Source organism: Cetorhinus maximus, chromosome 11 (genome assembly GCF_964194155.1).
Source record: "Cetorhinus maximus chromosome 11, sCetMax3.hap1.1, whole genome shotgun sequence".
In the NCBI taxonomy this organism is placed as follows: Eukaryota; Metazoa; Chordata; class Chondrichthyes; order Lamniformes; family Cetorhinidae; genus Cetorhinus; species Cetorhinus maximus.
The window spans coordinates 127,368,755-127,392,283 of record NC_135889.1 but is presented as its reverse complement, the minus strand read 5'-3'; the positions used below and the strand labels follow the sequence as shown (position 1 = coordinate 127,392,283).

Genomic DNA, 23,529 nt, shown 5'->3' with positions numbered 1-23,529 from the left:
TCCCTCATTACTGACCCTCTGACAGTGCAGAACTCCCTCAGTACTGACCCTCTGACAGTGCAGCATTCCCCCAGTACCGACCCTTTGACAGTGCAGTTCTCCCTCACTACTGACCCTCTGACAGTGCAGCACTCCCTCAGTACTGACCCTCTGACAGTGCAGTTCTCCCTCAGTACTGACCCTTTGACAGTGCAGCACTCCCTCAGTACTGACCCTCTGACAGTGCAGTGCTCCCTCAGTGCTGACCCTCTGACAGTGCAGCACTCCCTCAGTACTTACCCTCTGACAGTGCAGTGCTCCCTCAGTACTGACCCTTTCACAGTGCAGCACTCCCTCAGTACTGATCCTCTGACAGTGCAGCACTCTCTCAGACTGAACTTCCGACAGTGCTGCACTCCCTCAGTACTGACCCTCTGACAGTGCAGCACTCCCTCAGTACTGACCCTCTGACTGTGTAGCACTCCCTCAGTACTGACCCTTTGACAGTGCAGCACTCCCTCTGCACTGACCCTCTGACAGTGCGGCACTCTCTCAGCACTGACCCTCTGACAGTGCAGCACTCCCTCTGCACTGACCCTACTGACAGTGCAGCATTCCCTCAGTACTGACCGTCTGACAGTGCAGCACTCCCTCAGTACTGACCCTCTGACAGTGCAGCACTCCCTCAGTACTGACCCTCTGACATTGCAGCACTCCCTCTGCACTGACCCTCTGACAGTGCAGCACTCCCTCAGCACTGACCCTCTGACAGTGCAGCACTCCCTCTGCACTGACCCTACTGACAGTGCAGCACTCCCTCAGTACTGACCCTCTGACAGTGCAGCACTCCCTCAGTACTGACCCTCTGACAGTGCAGCACTCCCTCAGTGCTGACTCTCTGACACTGATGCACTCCCCCAGTACTGACCCTCTGACAGTGCAGCACTGCCGCAGTACTGACACTCTAAAAGTGCAGCACTCCCTCAGTTCTGACCCTCTGACAGTGCAGCACTCCCTCAGTACTGACCCTCTGACAATGCAGCACTCCCTCAGTACTGACCCTCTGACAGTGTAGCACTCCCTCACTACTGACCCTCTGACAATGCAGCACTCCCTCAGTACTGACCCTCTGACAGGACAACATTCCAAGAGTACTGACCCTCTGACAGTACAGAAATCCCTCAGTACTGACCCTCTGACAGTGCAGCACACCCTCAGTACTTACTCTCTGACAGTGCAGCACTCCCTCAGCACTGACCCTCTGACAGTGCAGCACTTCCTCAGTACTGACCCTCTGACAGTGCAGCACTCCCTCAGTACTGACCCTCAGACAGTGCAGCACTTCCTCAGTTCTGACCCTCAGACAGTGCAGCACTCCCTCAATACCGATCCTCTGCCAGTGCGGCACTCTCTCGGTACTGACCCTCTGACAGGACAGAAATCCCTCTGTACTGACCCTCTGACAGTGCAGCACTTCCTCAGTACTGACCATCTCACAGTGCAGCACTCCCTCAGTACTGACCCTCAGACAGTGCAGCACTCCCTCAATACCGACCCTCTGCCAGTGCGGCACTCTCTCGATACTGACCCTCTGACAGGACAGAAATCCCTCAGTACTGACCCTCTGACAGTGCAGCCCTCCTTCAGTACGGACTCTCTGACAGTGCAGCAGTCCCTCAGTACTGACACTCTGACAGTGCAGCACTCCCTCAGTACTTACCTCCTGACAGTGCAGCCCTCCCTCAGTACTGACCCTCTGACAGTGCAGCACTCCCTCAGTACTGACCCTCCCACAGTGCATCACTCCCTCTGTACTGACCCTCTGACAGTGCAGCACTTCCTCAGTACTGACCCTCAGACAGTGCAGCACTCCCTCAGTACTGACCCTCTGACAGTGCAGCACTCTTTCGGTACTGACCCTCTGACAGGACAGCATTCCATCAGTACTGACCCTCTGACAGTGCAGCACTCCCTCAGTACTGACCCTCTGACAGTGCAGGTCTCCCTCAGTACTGACCCTCTGACAGTGCTGTGCTCCCTCAGTACTGACCCTCTGACAGTGCAGCACTCCATCAGCACTGACCCTCTGACAGTGCAGCACACCCTCAGTACTGACCCTCTGACAGTGCAGCACTCCCTCAGTACTGACCCTCTGACAGTTCAGCACTCCCTCAGTACTGTCCCTCCCACAGAGCAGCACTCCGTCAGTACTGGCCCTCTGACAGTGCAGCACTTCCTCAGTACTGACCCTCAGACAGTGCAGCACTCCCTCAGTACTGACCCTCTGACAGTGCAGTACTCCCTTAGTACTGACCCTCTGACAGTGCGGCACTCTCTCGGTACTGACCCTCTGACAGGACAGCATTCCATCAGTACTGACCCTCTGACAGTGCAGCACTCCCTCAGTACTGATCTTCTGACAGTGGAGCACTCCCTCATGCCTGACTTCTGACAATGCAGTACTCCCTCAGTACTGACCCTCTGACAGTGCAGCACTCCCTCGGTATTGACCCTCCGACTGTGCAGCACTCCCTCAGTACTGACCCCTTGACAGTGCAACACTCCCGTAATACTTACCCTCCGACAGTGCAGCACTCCCTCAGTACTGACCCTCTGACAGTACAGCATTCACTCTGTGCTGACCCTCTGATAGAGCATCACTCCCTCAGTACTTACCTTCTGACAGTGCAGCACTCCCTCAGTGCTGACGCTCTGACAGTGAAGCACTCCCTCATTACTGACCCTCTGACAGTGCAGAACTCCCTCAGTACTGACACCCTGACATTGCAGCACTCCCTCATTACTGACCCTCTGACAGTGCAGCACTCCCTCTCTACTGACACCCTGACAGTGCAGCACTCCCTCAGTACTGACCTTCAGGCAGTACAGCATTCCCTCTGTTCAGACCATGTGACAGTGCCGAACTCCCTCAGTATAGATTGTCTGACAGTGCAGCACTCCATTAGTACTGGCCCTCTGACAATGCAGCACTCCCTCAGTACTGACCCTCTGACATTGCAGCACTCCCTCATTCTGAACTCTGAGAGTGCTGCACTCCCTCAGCACTGACCCTCTGACATTGCAAAACTCCCTCTGTACCGACCCTCTGACAGTGCAGCACTCCCTCAGTACTGACCCTCTGACAGTGCAGTATTCTCTCAGTATTGACCCTCTGACAGTGCAGCACTCCCTCAGTACTGAAACCTCCAAAAGCGCAGCACTCCCTCAGTGCCGACACTCTGACAGTGCAACATTCCGTCAGTAGTAACCCTCTCACAGTGCCACATTCCCTCAGTACTGGCACCCTGACATTGCATCAGTCCATCAGTACTGACCTTCAGGCAGTGCAGCACTCCCTCAGTGCTGACTCTCTGACACTGAAGCACTCCCCCAGTACTGACCCTCTGACAGTGCAGCACTGCCTCAGTACTGACACTGTAAAAGTGCAGCACTCCCTCAGTTCTGACCCTCTGACAGTGCAGCACTCCCTCAGTACTGACCCTCTGACAATGCAGCACTCCCTCAGTACTGACCCTCTGACAGTGTAGCACTCCCTTACTACTGACCCTCTGACAATGCAGCACTCCCTCAGTACTGACCCTCTGACAGTGCGGCACTCTATCGGTACTGACCCTCTGACAGGACAACATTCCAAGAGTACTGACCCTCTGACAGTACAGAAATCCCTCAGTACTGACCCTCTGACAGTGCAGCACACCCTCAGTACTTACTCTCTGACAGTGCAGCACTCCCTCAGTACTGACCCTCTGACAGTGCAGCACTCCCTCAGTACTGACCCTCTGACAGTGCAGCACTCCCTCAGTACTGACCCTCTGACAGTGCAGCACTCCCTCAGTACTGACTCTCTGACAGTGCAGCACACCCTCAGTACTTACTCTCTGACAGTGCAGCACTCCCTCAGTACTGACCCTCTGACAGTGCAGCACTCCCTCAGTATTGACCCTCTGACAGTGCAGCACTCCCTCAGCACTGACCCTCTGACAGTGCAGCACTTCCTCAGTACTGACCCTCTGACAGTGCAGCACTCCCTCAGTACTGACCCTCAGACAGTGCAGCACTACCTCAGTTCTGACCCTCAGACAGTGCAGCACTCCCTCAATACCGATCCTCTGCCAGTGCGGCACTCTCTCTGTACTGACCCTCTGACAGGACAGAAATCCCTCTGTGCTGACCCTCTGACAGTGCAGCACTTCCTCAGTACTGACCCTCTCACAGTGCAGCACTCCCTCAGTACTGACCCTCAGACAGTGCAGCACTCCCTCAGTTCTGACCCTCAGACAGTGCAGCACTCCCTCAATACCGACCCTCTGCCAGTGCGGCACTCTCTCGATACTGACCCTCTGACAGGACAGAAATCCCTCAGTACTGACCCTCTGACAGTGCAGCCCTCCTTCAGTACGGACTCTCTGACAGTGCAGCAGTCCCTCAGTACTGACATTCTGACAGTGCAGCACTCCCTCAGTACTTACCTCCTGATAGTGCAGCCCTCCCTCAGTACTGACCCTCTGACAGTGAAGCACTCCCTCAGTACTGACCCTCCCACAGTGCAGCACTCCCTCAGTACTGACCCTCTGACAGTGCAGCACTTCCTCCGTACTGACCCTCAGACAGTGCAGCACTCCCTCAGTACTGACCCTCTGACAGTGCAGCACTCTTTCGGTACTGACCCTCTGACAGGACAGCATTCCATCAGTACTGACCCTCTGACAGTGCAGCACTCCCTCAGTACTGACCCTCTGACAGTGCAGTTCTCCCTCAGTACTGACCCTTTGACAGTGCAGCACTCCCTCAGTACTGACCCTCTGACAGTGCTGTGCTCCCTCAGTACTGACCCTCTGACAGTGCAGCACTCCATCAGCACTGACCCTCTGACAGTGCAGCACACCCTCAGTACTGACCCTCTGACAGTGCAGCACTCCCTCAGTACTGACCCTCTGACAGTGCAGCACTCCCTCAGTACTGACCCTCCCACAGAGCAGCACTCCGTCAGTACTGGCCCTCTGACAGTGCAGCACTTCCTCTGTACTGACCGTCAGACAGTGCAGCACTCCCTCAGTACTGACCCTCTGACAATGCGGCACTCTCTCGGTACTGACCCTCTGACAGGACAGCAATCCATCAGTTCTGACCCTCTGACAGTGCAGCACTCCCTCAGTACTGATCTTCTGACAGTGGAGCACTCCCTCATGCCTGACTTCTGACAATGCAGTACTCCCTCAGTACTGACCCTCTGACAGTGCAGCACTCCCTCGGTATTGACCCTCCGACTGTGCAGCACTCCCTCAGTACTGACCCCTTGACAGTGCAACACTCCCGTAATACTTACCCTCCGACAGTGCAGCACTCCCTCAGTACTGACCCTCTGACAGTACAGCATTCACTCTGTGCTGACCCTCTGATAGAGCATCACTCCCTCAGTACTTACCTTCTGACAGTGCAGCACTCCCTCAGTACTGACCCTCTGACAGTGCAGCACTCCCTCAGTACTGACCCTCTGACAGTGCAGCATTCCCTCAGTACCGACCCTTTGACAGTGCAGTTCTCCCTCACTACTGACCCTCTGACAGTGCAGCACTCCCTCAGTACTGACCCTCTGACAGTGCAGTTCTCCCTCAGTACTGACCCTTTGACAGTGCAGCACTCCCTCAGTACTGACCCTCTGACAGTGCAGTGCTCCCTCAGTACTGACCCTCTGACAGTGCAGCACTCCCTCAGTACTTACCCTCTGACAGTGCAGTGCTCCCTCAGTACTGACCCTTTGACAGTGCAGCACTCCCTCAGTACTGACCCTCTGACAGTGCAGCACTCTCTCAGTACTGAACTTCCGACAGTGCTGCACTCCCTCAGTACTGACCCTCTGACAGTGCAGCACTCCCTCAGTACTGACCCTCAGACTGTGTAGCACTCCCTCAGTACTGACCCTCTGACAGTGCAGCACTCCCTCTGCTCTGACCCTCTGACAGTGCAGCACTCTCTCAGCACTGACCCTCTGACAGTGCAGCACTCCCTCTGCACTGACCCTACTGACAGTGCAGCAGTCCCTCAGTACTGACCGTCTGACAGTGCAGCACTCCCTCAGTACTGACCCTCTGACAGTGCAGCACTCCCTCAGTACTGACCCTCTGACAGTTCAGCACTCCCTCAGTACTGACCCTCTGACAGTGCAGCACTCCCTCTGCACTGACCCTCTGACAGTGCAGCACTCCCTCAGCACTGACCCTCTGACAGTGCAGCACTCCCTCTGCACTGACCCTACTGACAGTGCAGCACTCCCTCAGTACTGACCCTCTGACAGTGCAGCACTCCCTCAGTACTGACCCTCTGACAGTGCAGCACTCCCTCAGTGCTGACTCTCTGACACTGATGCACTCCCCCAGTACTGACCCTCTGACAGTGCAGCACTGCCTCAGTACTGACACTCTAAAAGTGCAGCACTCCCTCAGTTCTGACCCTCTGACAGTGCAGCACTCCCTCAGTACTGACCCTCTGACAATGCAGCACTCCCTCAGTACTGACCCTCTGACAGTGTAGCACTCCCTCACTACTGACCCTCTGACAATGCAGCACTCCCTCAGTACTGACCCTCTGACAGTGCGGCACTCTATCGGTACTGACCCTCTGACAGGACAACATTCCAAGAGTACTGACCCTCTGACAGTACAGAAATCCCTCAGTACTGACCCTCTGACAGTGCAGCACACCCTCAGTACTTACTCTCTGACAGTGCAGCACTCCCTCAGCACTGACCCTCTGACAGTGCAGCACTTCCTCAGTACTGACCCTCTGACAGTGCAGCACTCCCTCAGTACTGACCCCCAGACAGTGCAGCACTACCTCAGTTCTGACCCTCAGACAGTGCAGCACTCCCTCAATTCCGATCCTCTGCCAGTGCGGCACTCTCTCGGTACTGACCCTCTGACAGGACAGAAATCCCTCTGTACTGACCCTCTGACAGTGCATCACTTCCTCAGTACTGACCCTCTCACAGTGCAGCATTCCCTCAGTACTGACCCTCAGACAGTGCAGCACTCCCTCAGTTCTGACCCTCAGACAGTGCAGCACTCCCTCAATACCGACCCTCTGCCAGTGCGGCACTCTCTCGATACTGACCCTCTGACAGGACAGAAATCCCTCAGTACTGACCCTCTGACAGTGCAGCCCTCCTTCAGTACGGACTCTCTGACAGTGCAGCAGTCCCTCAGTACTGACACTCTGACAGTGCAGCACTCCCTCAGTACTTACCTCCTGACAGTGCAGCCCTCCCTCAGTACTGACCCTCTGACAGTGCAGCACTCCCTCAGTACTGACCCTCCCACAGTGCATCACTCCCTCAGTACTGACCCTCTGACAGTGCAGCACTTCCTCAGTACTGACCCTCAGACAGTGCAGCACTCCCTCATTACTGACCCTCTGACAGTGCAGCACTCCCTCAGTACTGACACCCTGACATTGCAGCACTCCCTCATTACTGACCCTCTGACAGTGCAGCACTCCCTCTGTACTGACACCCTGACAGTGCAGCACTCCCTCAGTACTGACCTTCAGGCAGTACAGCATTCCCTCTGTTCAGACCATGTGACAGTGCCGAACTCCCTCAGTATAGATTGTCTGACAGTGCAGCACTCCATTAGTACTGGCCCTCTGACAATGCAGCACTCCCTCAGTACTGACCCTCTGACATTGCAGCACTCCCTCATTCTGACCTCTGAGAGTGCTGCACTCCCTCAGCACTGACCCTCTGACATTGCAAAACTCCCTCTGTTCCGACCCTCTGACAGTGCAGCACTCCCTCAGTACTGACCCTCTGACAGTGCAGTATTCTCTCAGTATTGACCCTCTGACACTGCAGCACTCCCTCAGTACTGAAACCTCCAAAAGCGCAGCACTTCCTCAGTGCCGACACTCTGACAGTGCAACATTCCGTCAGTAGTAACCCTCTCACAGTGCCACATTCCCTCAGTACTGGCACCCTGACATTGCATCAGTCCATCAGTACTGACCTTCAGGCAGTGCAGCACTCCCTCAGTGCTGACTCTCTGACACTGAAGCACTCCCCCAGTACTGACCCTCTGACAGTGCAGCACTGCCTCAGTACTGACACTGTATAAGTGCAGCACTCCCTCAGTTCTGACCCTCTGACAGTGCAGCACTCCCTCAGTACTGACCCTCTGACAATGCAGCACTCCCTCAGTACTGACCCTCTGACATTGCAGCACTCCCTCATTCTGACCTCTGAGAGTGCTGCACTCCCTCAGCACTGACCCTCTGACATTGCAAAACTCCCTCTGTTCCGACCCTCTGACAGTGCAGCACTCCCCCAGTACTGACCCTCTGACAGTGCAGCACTGCCTCAGTACTGACACTGTAAAAGTGCAGCACTCCCTCAGTTCTGACCCTCTGACAGTGCAGCACTCCCTCAGTACTGACCCTCTGACAATGCAGCACTCCCTCAGTACTGACCCTCTGACAGTGTAGCACTCCCTCACTACTGACCCTCTGACAATGCAGCACTCCCTCAGTACTGACCCTCTGACAGTGCGGCACTCTATCGGTACTGACCCTCTGACAGGACAACATTCCAAGAGTACTGACCCTCTGACAGTACAGAAATCCCTCAGTACTGACCCTCTGACAGTGCAGCACACCCTCAGTACTTACTCTCTGACAGTGCAGCACTCCCTCAGTACTGACCCTCTGACAGTGCAGCACTCCCTCAGTACTGACCCTCTGACAGTGCAGCACTCCCTCAGCACTGACCCTCTGACAGTGCAGCACTTCCTCAGTACTGACCCTCTGACAGTGCAGCACTCCCTCAGTACTGACCCTCAGACAGTGCAGCTCTACCTCAGTTCTGACCCTCAGACAGTGCAGCACTCCCTCAATACCGATCCTCTGCCAGTGCGGCACTCTCTCGGTACTGACCCTCTGACAGGACAGAAATCCCTCAGTACTGACCCTCTGACAGTGCAGCCCTCCTTCAGTACGGACTCTCTGACAGTGCAGCAGTCCCTCAGTACTGACACTCTGACAGTGCAGCACTCCCTCAGTACTTACCTCCTGACAGTGCAGCCCTCCCTCAGTACTGACCCTCTGACAGTGCAGCACTCCCTCAGTACTGACCCTCCCACAGTGCATCACTCCCTCAGTACTGACCCTCTGACAGTGCAGCACTTCCTCAGTACTGACCCTCAGACAGTGCAGCACTCCCTCAGTACTGACCCTCTGACAGTGCAGCACTCTTTCGGTACTGACCCTCTGACAGGACAGCATTCCATCAGTACTGACCCTCTGACAGTGCAGCACTCCCTCAGTACTGACCCTCTGACAGTGCAGGTCTCCCTCAGTACTGACCCTTTGACAGTGCAGCACTCCCTCAGTACTGACCCTCTGACAGTGCTGTGCTCCCTCAGTACTGACCCTCTGACAGTGCAGCACTCCATCAGCACTGACCCTCTGACAGTGCAGCACACCCTCAGTACTGACCCTCTGACAGTGCAGCACTCCCTCAGTACTGACCCTTTGACAGTGCAGCACTCCCTCAGTACTGACCCTCTGACAGTGCTGTGCTCCCTCAGTACTGACCCTCTGACAGTGCAGCACTCCATCAGCACTGACCCTCTGACAGTGCAGCACACCCTCAGTACTGACCCTCTGACAGTGCAGCACTCCCTCAGTACTGACCCTCTGACAGTGCAGCACTCCCTCAGTACTGACCCTCCCACAGAGCAGCACTCCGTCAGTACTGGCCCTCTGACAGTGCAGCACTTCCTCAGTACTGACCCTCAGACAGTGCAGCACTCCCTCAGTACTGACCCTCTGACAGTGCAGTACTCCCTTAGTACTGACCCTCTGACAGTGCGGCACTCTCTCGGTACTGACCCTCTGACAGGACAGCATTCCATCAGTACTGACCCTCTGACAGTGCAGCACTCCCTCAGTACTGATCTTCTGACAGTGGAGCACTCCCTCATGCCTGACTTCTGACAATGCAGTACTCCCTCAGTACTGACCCTCTGACAGTGCAGCACTCCCTCGGTATTGACCCTCCGACTGTGCAGCACTCCCTCAGTACTGACCCCTTGACAGTGCAACACTCCCGTAATACTTACCCTCCGACAGTGCAGCACTCCCTCAGTACTGACCCTCTGACAGTACAGCATTCACTCTGTGCTGACCCTCTGATAGAGCATCACTCCCTCAGTACTTACCTTCTGACAGTGCAGCACTCCCTCAGTGCTGACGCTCTGACAGTGCAGCACTCCCTCAGTACTGACCCTCTGACAGTGCAGTGCTCCCTCAGTACTGACCCTCTGACAGTGCAGCACTCCCTCAGTACTTACCCTCTGACAGTGCAGTGCTCCCTCAGTACTGACCCTTTGACAGTGCAGCACTCCCTCAGTACTGACCCTCTGACAGTGCAGCACTCTCTCAGTACTGAACTTCCGACAGTGCTGCACTCCCTCAGTACTGACCCTCTGACAGTGCAGCACTCCCTCAGTACTGACCCTCTTACAGAGCAGCTCTCCCTCAGTACTGACCCTCTGACAGTGCAGCACTCCCTCAGTACTGACCCTCTGGCAGTGCAGCACTCCCTCAGTACTGACCCTCTAACAGAGCAGCACTCCCTCAGTACTGACCCTCTGACTGTGTAGCACTCCCTCAGTACTGACCCTCTGACAGTGCAGCACTCCCTCAGTACTGACCCTCTGACAGTGCAGCACTCCCTCAGTTCTGAACCTCTGACAGTGCTGCACTCCCTCAGTACTGACGCTCTGACAGTGCAGCACTCTCTCAGCACTGACCCTCTGACAGTGCCGCCGTCCCTCAGCACTGACCCTCTGACAGTGCAGCACTCCCTCAGTACTGACCCTCTGACAGTGCAGCACTCCCTCAGCACTGACCCTCTGACAGTGCAGCACTTCCTCAGCACTGACCCTCTGACAGTGCAGCACTCCCTCTGCACTGACCCTCTGACAGTGCAGCACTCTCTCAGCACTGACCCTCTGACAGTGCAGCACTCCCTCAGCACTGACCCTCTGACAGTGCAGCACTCCCTCAGTACTGACCCTTTGACAGTGCAGCACTCCCTCAGTTCTGACCCTCTGACAGTGCAGCACTCCCTCAGTTCTGACCCTCTGACAGTGCAGCACTCCCTCAGTTCTGACCCTCTGACAGTGCAGCACTCCCTCAGCACTGACCCTCTGACAGTGCAGCACTCCCTCAGTACTGATCCTCTGTCAGTGCAGTGCTCCCACAGTAATATTGTTTAATTGGGAGCCAGTGTAGGTCAGAGAGCACAGGGACTCATGGGTAAATGGTACTTGATGGGATTTCGGACGCTGGTGACACAGATTTTGATGACCTTAGTTTACAGAGGGCCTAACGTTGGAGATCAGCTGATAGTACAGTTCATTCCTCAAATTTTGGTGTAACGATGGTATGAACGAGTGTTGATCAGGAGATGACCTGAGACAGTCTCCATGGGGGCGGTGGTAATAGATGGTCTTTGTGATGGCGTGGACATGAGCTCCAAAGCTCATCTTGTTGTCAAATGTGACACCAAAGTTGTGTAAAAACTGGGTTTAGCTCAGCCAGTTGCCAGAGAGAGGTATGGATTCGGCATTTACTAATTTTGTGGCAGGTTTTGAAGATGAAGTCTTCAGTATTTCCGGTATTTAATTTGAGGGAATTTCTGCTGATCCAGTACTGGATTTCGGATAAGCAGTCTGACGATTTAGCAACAGTGGAGGAGTTGGGAGAGGTGATGGTGAGATCAAGCTGGGTGTTGTCAGTGTACACGCGAAAATTAACGCTGTGCCTTCAGATGATGTCACCGAGGGGCCCGAGTAGATGAGAAATAGGAGGGGCCAAGGATCGATCCCTGGGGGACACCAGAGGTAACGGTGTGGGAACAGAAACCATTGCGGGTGATTCTCTAACTATGATCAGATCGGTAAGAATGGAAGCAGGTGAGAGCAGCCCCACCCAGCTGGACGACAGTGCAGAGGTGTTGGAGGAGGATGTTGTGGTCAAACCGGGTCAGAGGCTGCAGACAGGTCAAGAGGGATGAGGAGGGAAAGTTTACCTTTGTCACAGTCACTGAGGATCTCACTGGTGACTTGTGATTTGTAATAAGAGCTTTTTAAAACTTCATTTATGGGATGTGGGCTTCGCTGGCTGGTCCAGCATTTATTGCCCATCCCTAGTTGCCCTTGAGAAGGTGGGGGTGAGCTGCCTTGTTGAGCCACTGCAGTCCATGTTTGTGTGTGTGCTGCCGGACAGAAATCTGATTGAAGGGAATGAATCGTGAAGTTGGATCCGATGTTATTTTGTGAAGTACTCTTCATCGGATGAATACCACCAGAAGAGTTTGAATACTAAAAATTTGAAATAAAAGGAGAAAAACTTTGGCTTAAATTTATTTTTGATCATTCTGTTGTTTCCCCCCCCCACAGAAATGGATGATTTTAATCGCCAGGTGAGAGAGCTATTGGGCTGGAGGAGGACGGTGCATGGATCAGCAGCAACGCCCTCACTGCATGACCGTTTCGAGAGGATACAAATTACTGGTGATGTTCTCAGGTGAGGATAAGATGGGGCTAGAGAGCGAAACCAAAGCCCTGCCAAAATCGAGCCAGCACATGGGGGGTTAATTCCACTGGACGGGCCTGGGGTTAAAGTGGGTGGGACTAGGTAATATAACAGTGGGAGGGGTTAGGAACTCATTTTAGTCGGTGGGCCTGGGGTTGGGGAGGGTGGGGGGTAATTGCAGTGGGTGGGGCTGGGGGCTAAATTAGAATGGGGGGGTTGGAGTAAATTAGAATGGGTGGGGTTTGTGGGTTAAATAGAATGGGTGGGGTTTGGGGTTAATTAGACTGAGTGGGGTTTGGGGTTAATTGAAGTGATTGGGTTTTGGGGTTAATTAGAGTGGGTGGGGTTTGGGGGCTAATTAAAGTGGGTGGGGTTTTGGCTTACTTATAGGGGGCGGGGCTAGGTTTATTAACAATGGGCGAGGTTTGGGGTTAATTAGAGTGGGTGGGGTTTGGAGTTAATTAGAGTGGGTGGGGTTTGGGGTTAATTAGTGTGGGAGGGGTTTGGGGTTAATAAGAGTGGGTGGGGTTTGGGGTTAATTAGTGTGGGTCAGGTTTGGAGTTAATTAGAGTGGGTGGGGTTTGGGGTTAATTAGTGTGGGTGGGGTTTGGAGTTAATTAGAGTGGGTGGGGTTTGGGGTTAATTAGAGTGGGTGGGGTTTGGGTTAATTAGAGTGGGAGGGGTTTGGGGTTAATTAGAGTGGGTGGGGTTTGGTGTTAATCAGAGTGGGTGGGGTTCGGGGTTAATTAGAGTGAGCGGGGTTTGGAGTTAATTAGTGTGGGTGGGGTTTGGTGTTAATTAGAGTGGGTGGGGTTTGGTGTTAATTAGTGTGGGTGGGGTTTGGTGTTAATTAGAGTGGGTGGGGTTTGGGGTTAATTAGAGTGGGTGGGGTTTGGAGTTAATTAGCGTGAGTGGGGTTTGAGGTTAATTAGAGTGGGTGGGGTTTGGTGTTAATTAGAGTGGGTGGGGTTTGGAGTTAATTAGAGTGGGTGGGGTTTGAGGTTAATTAGAGTGGGTGGGGTTTGGTGTTAATTAGAGTGGGTGGGGTTTGGGGTTAATTAGTGACTGTGGGGTTTGGGATTAATTAGAGTGGGTGGGGTTTGGAGTTAATTAGAGTGGGTGGGGTTTGGGGGTTAATTAGAGTGGGTGGTGTTTGGAGTTAATTAGTGTGGGTGGGGTTTGGTGTTAATTAGAGTGGGTGGGGTTTGGGGTTAATTAGTGTGGGTGGGGTTTGGAGTTAATTAGAGTGGGTGGGGTTTGGGGTTAATTAGAGTGGGTGGGGTTTGGGTTAATTAGAGTGGGAGGGGTTTGGGGTTAATTAGAGTGGGTGGGGTTTGGTGTTAATCAGAGTGGGTGGGGTTCGGGGTTAATTAGAGTGAGCGGGGTTTGGAATTAATTAGTGTGGGTGGGGTTTGGTGTTAATTAGAGTGGGTGGGGTTTGGTGTTAATTAGAGTGGGTGGGGTTTGGGGTTAATTAGAGTGGGTGGGGTTTGGAGTTAATTAGAGTGAGTGGGGTTTGAGGTTAATTAGAGTGGGTGGGGTTTGGTGTTAATTAGAGTGGGTGGGGTTTGGAGTTAATTAGAGTGGGTGGGGTTTGAGGTTAATTAGAGTGGGTGGGGTTTGGTGTTAATTAGAGTGGGTGGGGTTTGGGGTTAATTAGTGAGTGTGGGGTTTGGGATTAATTAGAGTGGGTGGGGTTTGGAGTTAATTAGAGTGGGTGGGGTTTGGGGGTTAATTAGAGTGGGTGTTGTTTGGAGTTAATTAGTGTGGGTGGGGTTTAGAGTTAATTAGAGTGGGTGGGGTTTGGTGTTAATTAGAGTGGGTGGGGTTTGGCGTTAATTAAAGTCGGCGGGGTTTGGAGTTAATTAGAGTGGGTGGGGTTTGGGTTAATTAGCGTGGGCGGGGTTTGGGTTAATTAGCGTGGGCGGGGTTTGGTGTAAATTAGAGTGGGTGGGGTTTGGAGTTAATTATAGTGGGTGGTGTTTGGTGTTAATTAGAGTGGGTGGGGTTTGGAGTTAATTAGAGTGGGTGGGGTTTGGAGTTAATTAGAGTGGGCGGGGTTGGTGTTAATTAGTGTGGGTGGGGTTTGTGTTAATTAGAGTGGGCGGGGTTTGGGTTAATTAGTGTGGGCGGGGTTTGGGTTAATTAGTGTGGGCGGGGTTTGGAGTTAATTAGTGTGGGCAGGGTTTGGAGTTAATTAGAGTGGGTGGGGTTTGGAGTTAATTATAGTGGGTGGTGTTTGGTGTTAATTAGAGTGGGTGGGGTTTGGAGTTAATTAGAGTGGGCGGGGTTTGGAGTTAATTAGAGTGGGCGGGGTTGGTGTTAATTAGAGTGGGTGGGGTTTGTGTTAATTAGAGTGGACGGGGTTTGGTGTTAATTAAAGTAGCTGATGGTGTGACTGATCAATAATCAGTCCTTTTGTTTGGGGCGCAGTGTAAATCGGTTTTCTTTTCGCTCTCTCACAGGTACCAAGGGAACTCGGGGGATGTGGGATGCTATGTGGTTGCTCAGCCTTTGCCAAAGCACAACAATTATTTTGAGGTAATCTTCGAGTGGCCATTTACTTGAATTCCTGTTGCAAGTTAAAGATCTTCATTACAAAGAGATCCTTGTGTTTATTGGAGGTGGGACATTGTGGGGAGTGGGTAGTGAGGAGAGGGCTGACGATGGTGGTGGTGGGGAGTAGGGGTGAGGATGGTGGTGGTGAGGAGTAGGGGTGAGGATGGTGGTGGTGGGGAGTAGGGCTGACGATGGTGGTGGTGGGGAGTAGGGGTGAGGATGGTGGTGGTGAGGATTGGGGTGAGGATGGTGGTGGTGGGGTGTAGGGGTGAGGATGGTGGTGGTGGGGTGTAGGGGTGAGGATGGTGGTGGTGGGGAGTATGGGTGAGGATGGTGGTGGTGGGGAGTAGGGGTGAGGATGGTGGTGGTGGGGAGTAGGGGTGAGGATGGTGGTGTTGGGGTGTAGGGGTGAGGATGGTGGTGGTGGGGAGTAGGGGTGAGGATGGTGGTGGTGGGGAGTATGGGTGAGGATGGTGGTGGTGGGGAGTAGGGGTGAGGATGGTGGTGGTGGGGAGTAGGGGTGAGGATGGTGGTGTAGGGGTGAGGATGGTGGTGGTGGGGAGTAGGGGTGAGGATGGTGGTGGTGGGGAGTAGGGGTGAGGATGGTGGTGGTGGGGTGTAGGGGTGAGGATGGTGGTGGTGGGGAGTAGGGGTGAGGATGGTGGTGGTGGGGAGTAGGGGTGAGGATGGTGGTGGTTGGGAGTAGGGGTGAGGATGGTGGTGGTGGGGAGTAGGGGTGAGGATGGTGGTGGTGGGGAGTAGGGGTGAGGATGGTGGTGGTGGGGAGTAGGGGTGAGGATGTTTGTGGTGGGGAGTAGGGGTGAGGATGGTGGTGGTGGGGAGTAGGGGTGAGGATGGTGGTGGTGGGGTGTAGGGGTGAGGATGGTGGTGGTGGGGAGTAGGGGTGAGGATGGTGGTGGTGGGGTGTAGGGGTGAGGATGGTGGTGGTGGGGAGTAGGGGTGAGGATGGTGGTGGTGGGGTGTAGGGGTGAGGATGGTGGTGGTGGGGAGTAGGGGTGAGGATGGTGGTGGTGGTGGGGAGTAGGGGTGAGGATGGTGGTGGTGGGGAGTAGGGGTGAGGATGGTGGTGGTGGGGAGTAGAGGTGAGGGTGGTGGTGGTGGGTAGTAGGGGTGAGGATGGTGGTGGTGGGGAGTAGGGGTGAGGATGGTTGTGGTGGGGAGTAGGGGTGAGGATGGTGGTGGTGGGGAGTAGGGGTGAGGATGGTTGTGGTGGGGAGTAGGGGTGAGGATGGTGGTGGTGGGGAGTAGGGGTGAGGATGGTGGTGGTGGGGTGTACGGGTGAGGATGGTGGTGGTGGGGAGTAGGGGTGAGGATGGTGGTGGTGGGGTGTAGGGGTGAGGATGGTGGTGGTGGGGAGTAGGGGTGAGGATGGTGGTGGTGGTGGGGAGTAGGGGTGAGGATGGTGGTGGTGGGGAGTAGGGGTGAGGATGGTGGTGGTGGGGAGTAGAGGTGAGGGTGGTGGTGGTGGGTAGTAGGGGTGAGGATAGTGGTGGTGAGAATTAGAGGTGAGGATAGGGAGAGTGTGGGAGGTCAGAGTGGGGAGTGTTGCTCACCTGATACACCCTTTAGGTGCCTTTCGGCACCGCTGTGATTTGGTGAGCAGTTCACCCCCATGACCCGGGTGTGGTGGCCTGTCCAGGATACACTGCCGGACCTGAGAACCTGGTTAGAATATTCCAGAAACGAGTTTGCCGAGTCTGTGACACTCCCGTTCCAAGCATTAGTTCCCAGGCTGTTTGCTGCCACCCTTTACACAGAACTTCACTGTGGGAATTCTCATTGTAACTGGAGCTCCTGTGCAGGCTTGGTCCAGGCCTCTCCCCCTACCCCTTACCTGCCTTTCCTGTCCCTCCTTCCCGCCCCATCCCCCATGTTCGGTCTGACCACTGACTCAGTGCTGGAGCGGCAGTGAGGTGCCCATACGCAGTCAGATCGGAAACCTCCCTATCCAATAGGAGAAAGCAACATGTGACATTTCGAATGGTTCCTGGCTCTGACTCAGTATCATTGCGTTTATTTCCTGAAAGGGGACTTGATAGAGGTTTTTAAAATGATGGAAGGTTTTGATCGAGTGGACACAGAGAGAATGTTTCCTCTTGTGGGGAAGAGCAGAACGAGAGGCCCTCAACATAAGATGGTCACCAAGAAATCCAAGGGGGGATTCAGGAGAAACTCCTTCACCCAGCGAGTGGTGAGGATGTGGAAGTCGCTCACACAGGGAGTGAAGTGAACAGCATCGATACATTTAAAAAGAATCATAGAGAAACATGTGAGTGTGGAGGGAATAGATGATGATACTGGTTGCACTTTTCTTGACCACCGGATGTCTCAAAGCATCTTAAAGGCAACAAAGTGCTCTTTGAAGTGTGGTTGCTTTTGTAATGCAGGAAATGTGGCTGCCAATTTACACACAGCCCGCTCCCACAAGCAGTAATGTGGTAACGACCAAACTATCTGTTGTTATGATGTTGATTGAGGGATAAACATGGGAAGGGACACTGGGCAGAACTACCCTGCTCCTCTTTGAACGATTTCCTCGGGTCTTTCACGTTTGAGGGGGGCCCTCGGGCTTTAATGTTTCATCAAAAAGGATGGAGAAGGGTGGGAGGAAAGTTGTGAGTAGCATGAAGGTGGCTGGGCTGAATGGCCTGTTTCTGTGCCGTATATTCCATGTAATGTTATCTCCTCCACATGGAAATCCAGCAACGTCAGCCAAAGCCAATCTTGGCAATCGGAAATAATCTGTGGGGTTGGAGCCTGAGGGTTGCCCTGAGTTTAGCTGCAGAGCGTTTGCTGGGGAACGGTGGGATTGAGGGGTTCAATCCACTCACATTTACACTGTCTCCTGTGTGTCTCCTAACAGAAAACTGGGCTGCTCTGTGAGTCACTGCATTTGAACAATAGTTTGCAGATGTATAATCGTCTTTTGGAGGTGGTGATATTTGGTATTTAAATGCTGGCAGTTCAGGCTGTTTCTGTCAGAAAGGGAAAAACAATGGATTCTGAACACATTTACACGCTTAATGTGAAAAGCCTGTTGTGAGATATGGTTCATCACTGATCTGTCCTCACCACCCCACCAGGATGGAGCAATCATCCGGGGGGATGGCGAGCAAAGGTGTGGGGGGAGGGAGAGGGGAGGGGAGGGGGAGGGAGAGGAGGGGGAGGGAGAGGGGGAGGGAGGGAGAGGGGAGGGGAGGGGAGGGGGAGGGAGAGGGGGAGGGAGGGAGAGGGGAGGGGAGGGAGAGGGGAGAGGAGGGGGAGGGAGAGGGGAGGGAAGGGGGAGGGAGAGGGGAGAGGAGGGGGAGGGAGAGGGGGAGGGAGGGAAAGGGCAGGGAGAGGGGGAGGGAGGGAAAGGGGAGGGGACGGGAAGGGAGAGGGGGAGGGAGGGAGAGGGGAGGGGGAGGGAGAGGGGAGAGGAGGGGGAGGGAGAGGGGAGGGGAGGGGGAGGGGAGGGGGAGAGGAGGGGGAGGGAGAGGGGAGAGGAGGGGGAGGGAGAAGGGGAGGGAGGGAAAGGAGAGGGGAGGGAGAGGGGGAGGGCAGGGGGAGGGAGGGGAGGGGGAGGGAAAGGGGAGGGGGAGGGAGAGGGGGAGGGAGAGGGGAGGGGAGGGGGAGGGAGAGGGGGAGGGCAGGGGGAGGGGAGGGGGAGGGGGGGTGGGGGAGGGGAGGGGGAGGGAGAGGGAGGGGGAGAGGGGAGGGGGAGAGGGGAGGGGGTGGGAGCGAGGAGGGGGAGGGGAGGGAGTGGGGAGGGGAGGGAGAGGGGAGTGGTGGTGTGGGGCGGTGTGGGGCGGTGGTGTGGGGCAGTGGTGTGGGGTGGTGTGGGGTGTCGGTGTGGGGCGGTGGTGTGGGGTGGTGTGGGGTGTCGGTGTGGGGCGGTGGTGTGGGGTGGTGGTGGGGTGGTGGTGTGGGGTGGTGGTGTGGGGCGGTGGTGGGGTGGTGGTGTGGGGTGGTGGTGTGGGGCGGTGGTGGGGTGGTGGTGTGGGGTGGTGGTGTGGGGCGGTGGTGGGGTGGTGGTGTGGGGTGGTGGTGTGGGGCGGTGGTGGGGTGGTGGTGTGGGGTGGTGGTGGGGTGGTGGTGTGGGGTGGTGGTGTGGGGTGGTGGTGTGGGGTGGTGGTGTGGGGTGGTGGTGGGGTGGTGGTGTGGGGTGGTGGTGTGGGGTGGTGGTGGGGTGGTGGTGTGGGGTGGTGGTGTGGGGCGGTGGTGGGGTGGTGGTGTGGGGTGGTGGTGTGGGGCGGTGGTGGGGTGGTGGTGTGGGGTGGTGGTGTGGGGCGGTGGTGGGGTGGTGGTGTGGGGTGGTGGTGTGGGGCGGTGGTGTGGGGTGTCGGTGTGGGGCGGTGGTGTGGGGCGGTGGTGTGTTGCGGTGGTGGGGTGGTGGTGTGGGGCGGTGGTGTGGGGTGGGGCGGTGGTGTGGGGTGGTGGTGTGGGGCGGTGGTGGGGTGGTGGTGGGGGGGTGGTGTGGGGTGTCGGTGTGGGGTGTCGGTGTGGGGCGGTGGTGTGGGGCGGTGGTGGGGTGGTGGTGTGGGGTGGTGGTGTGGGGTGGTGGTGTGGGGCGGTGGTGTGGGGTGGTGGTGTGGGGTGGTGGTGTGGGGCGGTGGTGGGGTGGTGGTGTGGGGTGGTGGTGTGGGGCGGTGGTGGGGTGGTGGTGTGGGGTGGTGGTGTGGGGTGGTGGTGTGGGGCGGTGGTGGGGTGGTGGTGTGGGGTGGTGGTGTGGGGTGGTGGTGTGGGGAGGTGGTGGGGTGGTGGTGTGGGGTGGTGGTGTGGGGTGGTGGTGTGGGGCGGTGGTGGGGTGGTGGTGTGGGGTGGTGGTGGGGTGGTGGTGTGGGGTGGTGGTGTGGGGCGGTGGTGGGGTGGTGGTGTGGGGTGGTGGTGTGGGGCGGTGGTGGGGTGGTGGTGTGGGGTGGTGGTGTGGGGCGGTGGTGGGGTGGTGGTGTGGGGTGGTGGTGTGGGGCGGTGGTGGGGTGGTGGTGTGGGGTGGTGGTGTGGGGCGGTGGTGGGGTGGTGGTGGGGTGGTGGTGTGGGGCGGTGGTGGGGTGGTGGTGTGGGGTGGTGGTGTGGGGCGGTGGTGTGGGGTGTCGGTGTGGGGCGGTGGTGTGGGGTGGTGGTGTGGGGCGGTGGTATGGGGTGTCGGTGTGGGGCGGTGGTGTGGGGCGGTGGTGTGGGGTGGTGGTGTGGGGCGGTGGTGTGGGGCGGTGGTGGGGCGGTGGTGTGGGGTGGGGTGGTGGTGTGGGGTGGTGTGGGGTGGGGTGGTGGTGTGGGGTGGTGGTGTGGGGCGGTGGTGTGGGGTGGTGTGGGGCGGTGGTGTGGGGTGGTGGTGTGGGGTGGTGTGGTGTGGGGTGGTGGTGTGGGGTGGTGTGGCGTGGTGGTGTGGGGTGGTGGTGTGGGGTGGTGTGGGGTGGTGTGGGGCGGTGGTGTGGGGTGGTGGTGTGGGGTGGCGTGGGGCGGTGGTGTGGGGCGGTGGTGTGGGGTGGTGTGGGGTGTCGGTGTTGGGTAGTGGTGTGGGGCACCTTCTGGACACTGTTGGAGGCCGCCTCACCAGTCTCACCACTCCAGCTTGGGGGGTCGGTGACACTGGTGGTCAGTGCCAATGCTGCACAGAAGAGGTTGGCCATCCAATACAGAAAGAGGGTGAATGATCTCATTCATGCTGCCAGGGTAAGGCAACCATCTCATCACTCTAAACTCACACGCTCACACACCCATCACACATTTACTGGCATCTCACTCACTGCCAGCTCAAGGGGCATCACCACTCACTCTCACACACCCTCACATCTCCATCCGGCCTCGTCTCCTCTGGATACTGCTTCCTCAGCCCTCACCCTCTTGAAGTCACTTGCACAGATCAACATGTGCCCCACACACACCCTGGGATACCCTCCTTCCACTGTACAGCCCTCGCCCTGCAGCCTCTACCCTTGCCTGAGGCCACTTCTCCCCATTCCCCAAGCCCTGGCCCTGTAGTTGTTGAAAAGCTGCCCTGCCTGTTGGCTGATCTAGTAGGTGGAGACCTGCCCATGACACAAAGCTGGGTGGGAGGGTGAGCTGTGAGGAGGATGCAGAGATACTTTAGTGTGATTTGGACAAGCTGAGTGAGTGGGCAAATGCATGGCAGATGCAGTATAATGTGGATAAATGTGAGGTTATCCACTTTGGTAGCAAAAACAGGAAGGCAGATTATTATCTGAATGGCTATAAATTGAGAGAGGGGAATGTGCAACGAGACCTGGGTGTCCTTGTACACCAATCGCTGAAGGTAAGCATGCAAGTGCAGCAGGCGGTAAAGAAGGCAAATGGTATGTTGACCTTCATAGCCAGAGGATTCGAGTACAGGAACAGGGATGTCTTGCTGCTATTGTACAGGGCCTTGGTGAGACCACACCTGGAATATTGTGCGCAGTTTTGGTCTCCTTATCTGAGGAAGGATGTTCTTGCTATAGAGGGAGTGCAGCGAAGGTTTACCTGACTGATTCCTGGGATGGCGGGACTGACATATGAGGAGAGATTGAGTCGATTAGGATTATATTCACTGGAGTTCAGAGGAATGAGGGGGGATCTCATAGAAACCTATAAAATTCTAACAGGACTAGACAGGGTGGATGCAGGAAGGATGTTCCTGATGGTGGGGGAGTCCAGAACCAGGGGTCACAGTCTGAGGATATGGGGTAGACCATTTAGGACTGAGATGATGAGAAATTTCTTCACCCAGAGAGCGGTGAACCTGTGGAATTTGTTACCACAGAAAGTAGTTGAGGCCAAAAGATTGTATGTTTTCAAGAAGGAGTTAGATATAGCTCTTGGGGCGAAAGGGATCAAAGGATATGGGGAGAAAGCGGGAGCAGGTTATTGAGTTGGATGATCAGCCATGATCATAATGAATGGTGGAGCAGGCTCGAAGGGCCGAATGGCCTACTCCTGCTCCTAGTTTCTATGTTTCTATGAGCCCCCCCTAAAAGTGATGTGGGAGCCTGGCACCAATGACCGGAGTGTTGCCCGAGGCGAGGTCGGCAAACAATCCTTGAAGTCCCGAGCGAAGTGCAGATTGCGAGGTGCACGTCATCAAACACATCGGTGTGAAACCACGGCAACGTGTCCGGATGATACAGTGTGTGGGGGGGGGGATGTGTCCGGATGATGCAGCGTGTGGGGGGGGGGATGTGTCCGGTTGATGTAGCGTGTGGGGGGGAGGGGGATGTGTCCGGTTGATGCAGCGTGTGGGGGGGGGGGGGGGGGGATGTGTCCGGATGATACAGCGTGTGGGGGGGGGGGGGGGGGATGTGTCTGGATGATACAGCGTGTGGTGGGGGGGGGGATGTGTCCGGATGATACAGCGTGTGGGGGGGGGGGGGGGGGATGTGTCCGGATGATACAGCGTGTGGGGGGGGGGATGTGTCCGGATGATACAGCGTGTGGTGGGGGGGGGGATGTGTCCGGATGATGCAGCGTGTGGGGGGGGGGATGTGTCCGGATGATGCAGCGTGTGGTGGGGGGGGGATGTGTCCGGATGATGCAGCGTGTGGGGGGGGGGATGTGTCCGGTTGATGCAGCGTGTGGTGGGGGGGGGGATGTGTCCGGTTGATGCAGCGTGTGGGGGGGGGGATGTGTCCGGATGATGCAGCGTGTGGTGGGGGGGGGATGTGTCCGGATGATGCAGCGTGTTTGGGGGGGGGGATGTGTCCGGATATGCAGCGTGTGGGGGGGGGATGTGTCCGGATGATACAGCGTGTGGGGGGGGGGATGTGTCCGGTTGATGCAGCGTGTGGGGGGGGGGATGTGTCCGGATGATACAGCGTGTGGTGGGGGGGGGGATGTGTCCGGTTGATGCAGCGTGTGGGGGGGGGGATGTGTCCGGTTGATGCAGCGTGTGGGGGGGGGGATGTGTCCGGTTGATGCAGCGTGTGGTGGGGGGGGGGATGTGTCCGGATGATGCAGCGTGTGGGGGGGGGGGATGTGTCCGGATGATGCAGCGTGTGGGGGGGGGGATGTGTCCGGATGATACAGCGTGTGGTGGGGGGGGGGATGTGTCCGGATGATGCAGCGTGTGGGGGGGGGGGATGTGTCCGGATGATACAGTGTGTGGTGGGGGGGGGGATGTGTCCGGATGATGCAGCGTGTGGGGGGGGGGATGTGTCCGGATGATGCAGCGTGTGGGGGGGGGGATGTGTCCGGTTGATGCAGCGTGTGGGGGGGGGGATGTGTCCGGATGATGCAGTGTGTGGGGGGGGGGATGTGTCCGGTTGATGCAGCGTGTGGGGGGGGGATGTGTCTGGATGATGCAGCGTGTGTGGGGGGGGGGGGATGTGTCTGGATGATGCAGCGTGTGGGGGGGGGGATGTGTCCGGATGATGCAGCGTGTGGGGG

General features: G+C 56.3%; 1 protein-coding gene across 1 annotated transcript in view; it reads left to right on the top strand.

The window, feature by feature from the left end:
* Window positions 1–23,529, top strand: part of LOC144686231 (SPRY domain-containing protein 3-like) — a 1,189,784-nt gene that overhangs the window by 38,715 nt on the left and 1,127,540 nt on the right. Inside the window, exons 2-3 of the mRNA XM_078551322.1 lie at window positions 12,456–12,582; window positions 15,057–15,132. Of these exons, the coding sequence (XP_078407448.1) occupies window positions 12,456–12,582; window positions 15,057–15,132 (203 nt within the window). The remainder of the gene's footprint in view (window positions 1–12,455; window positions 12,583–15,056; window positions 15,133–23,529) is intronic.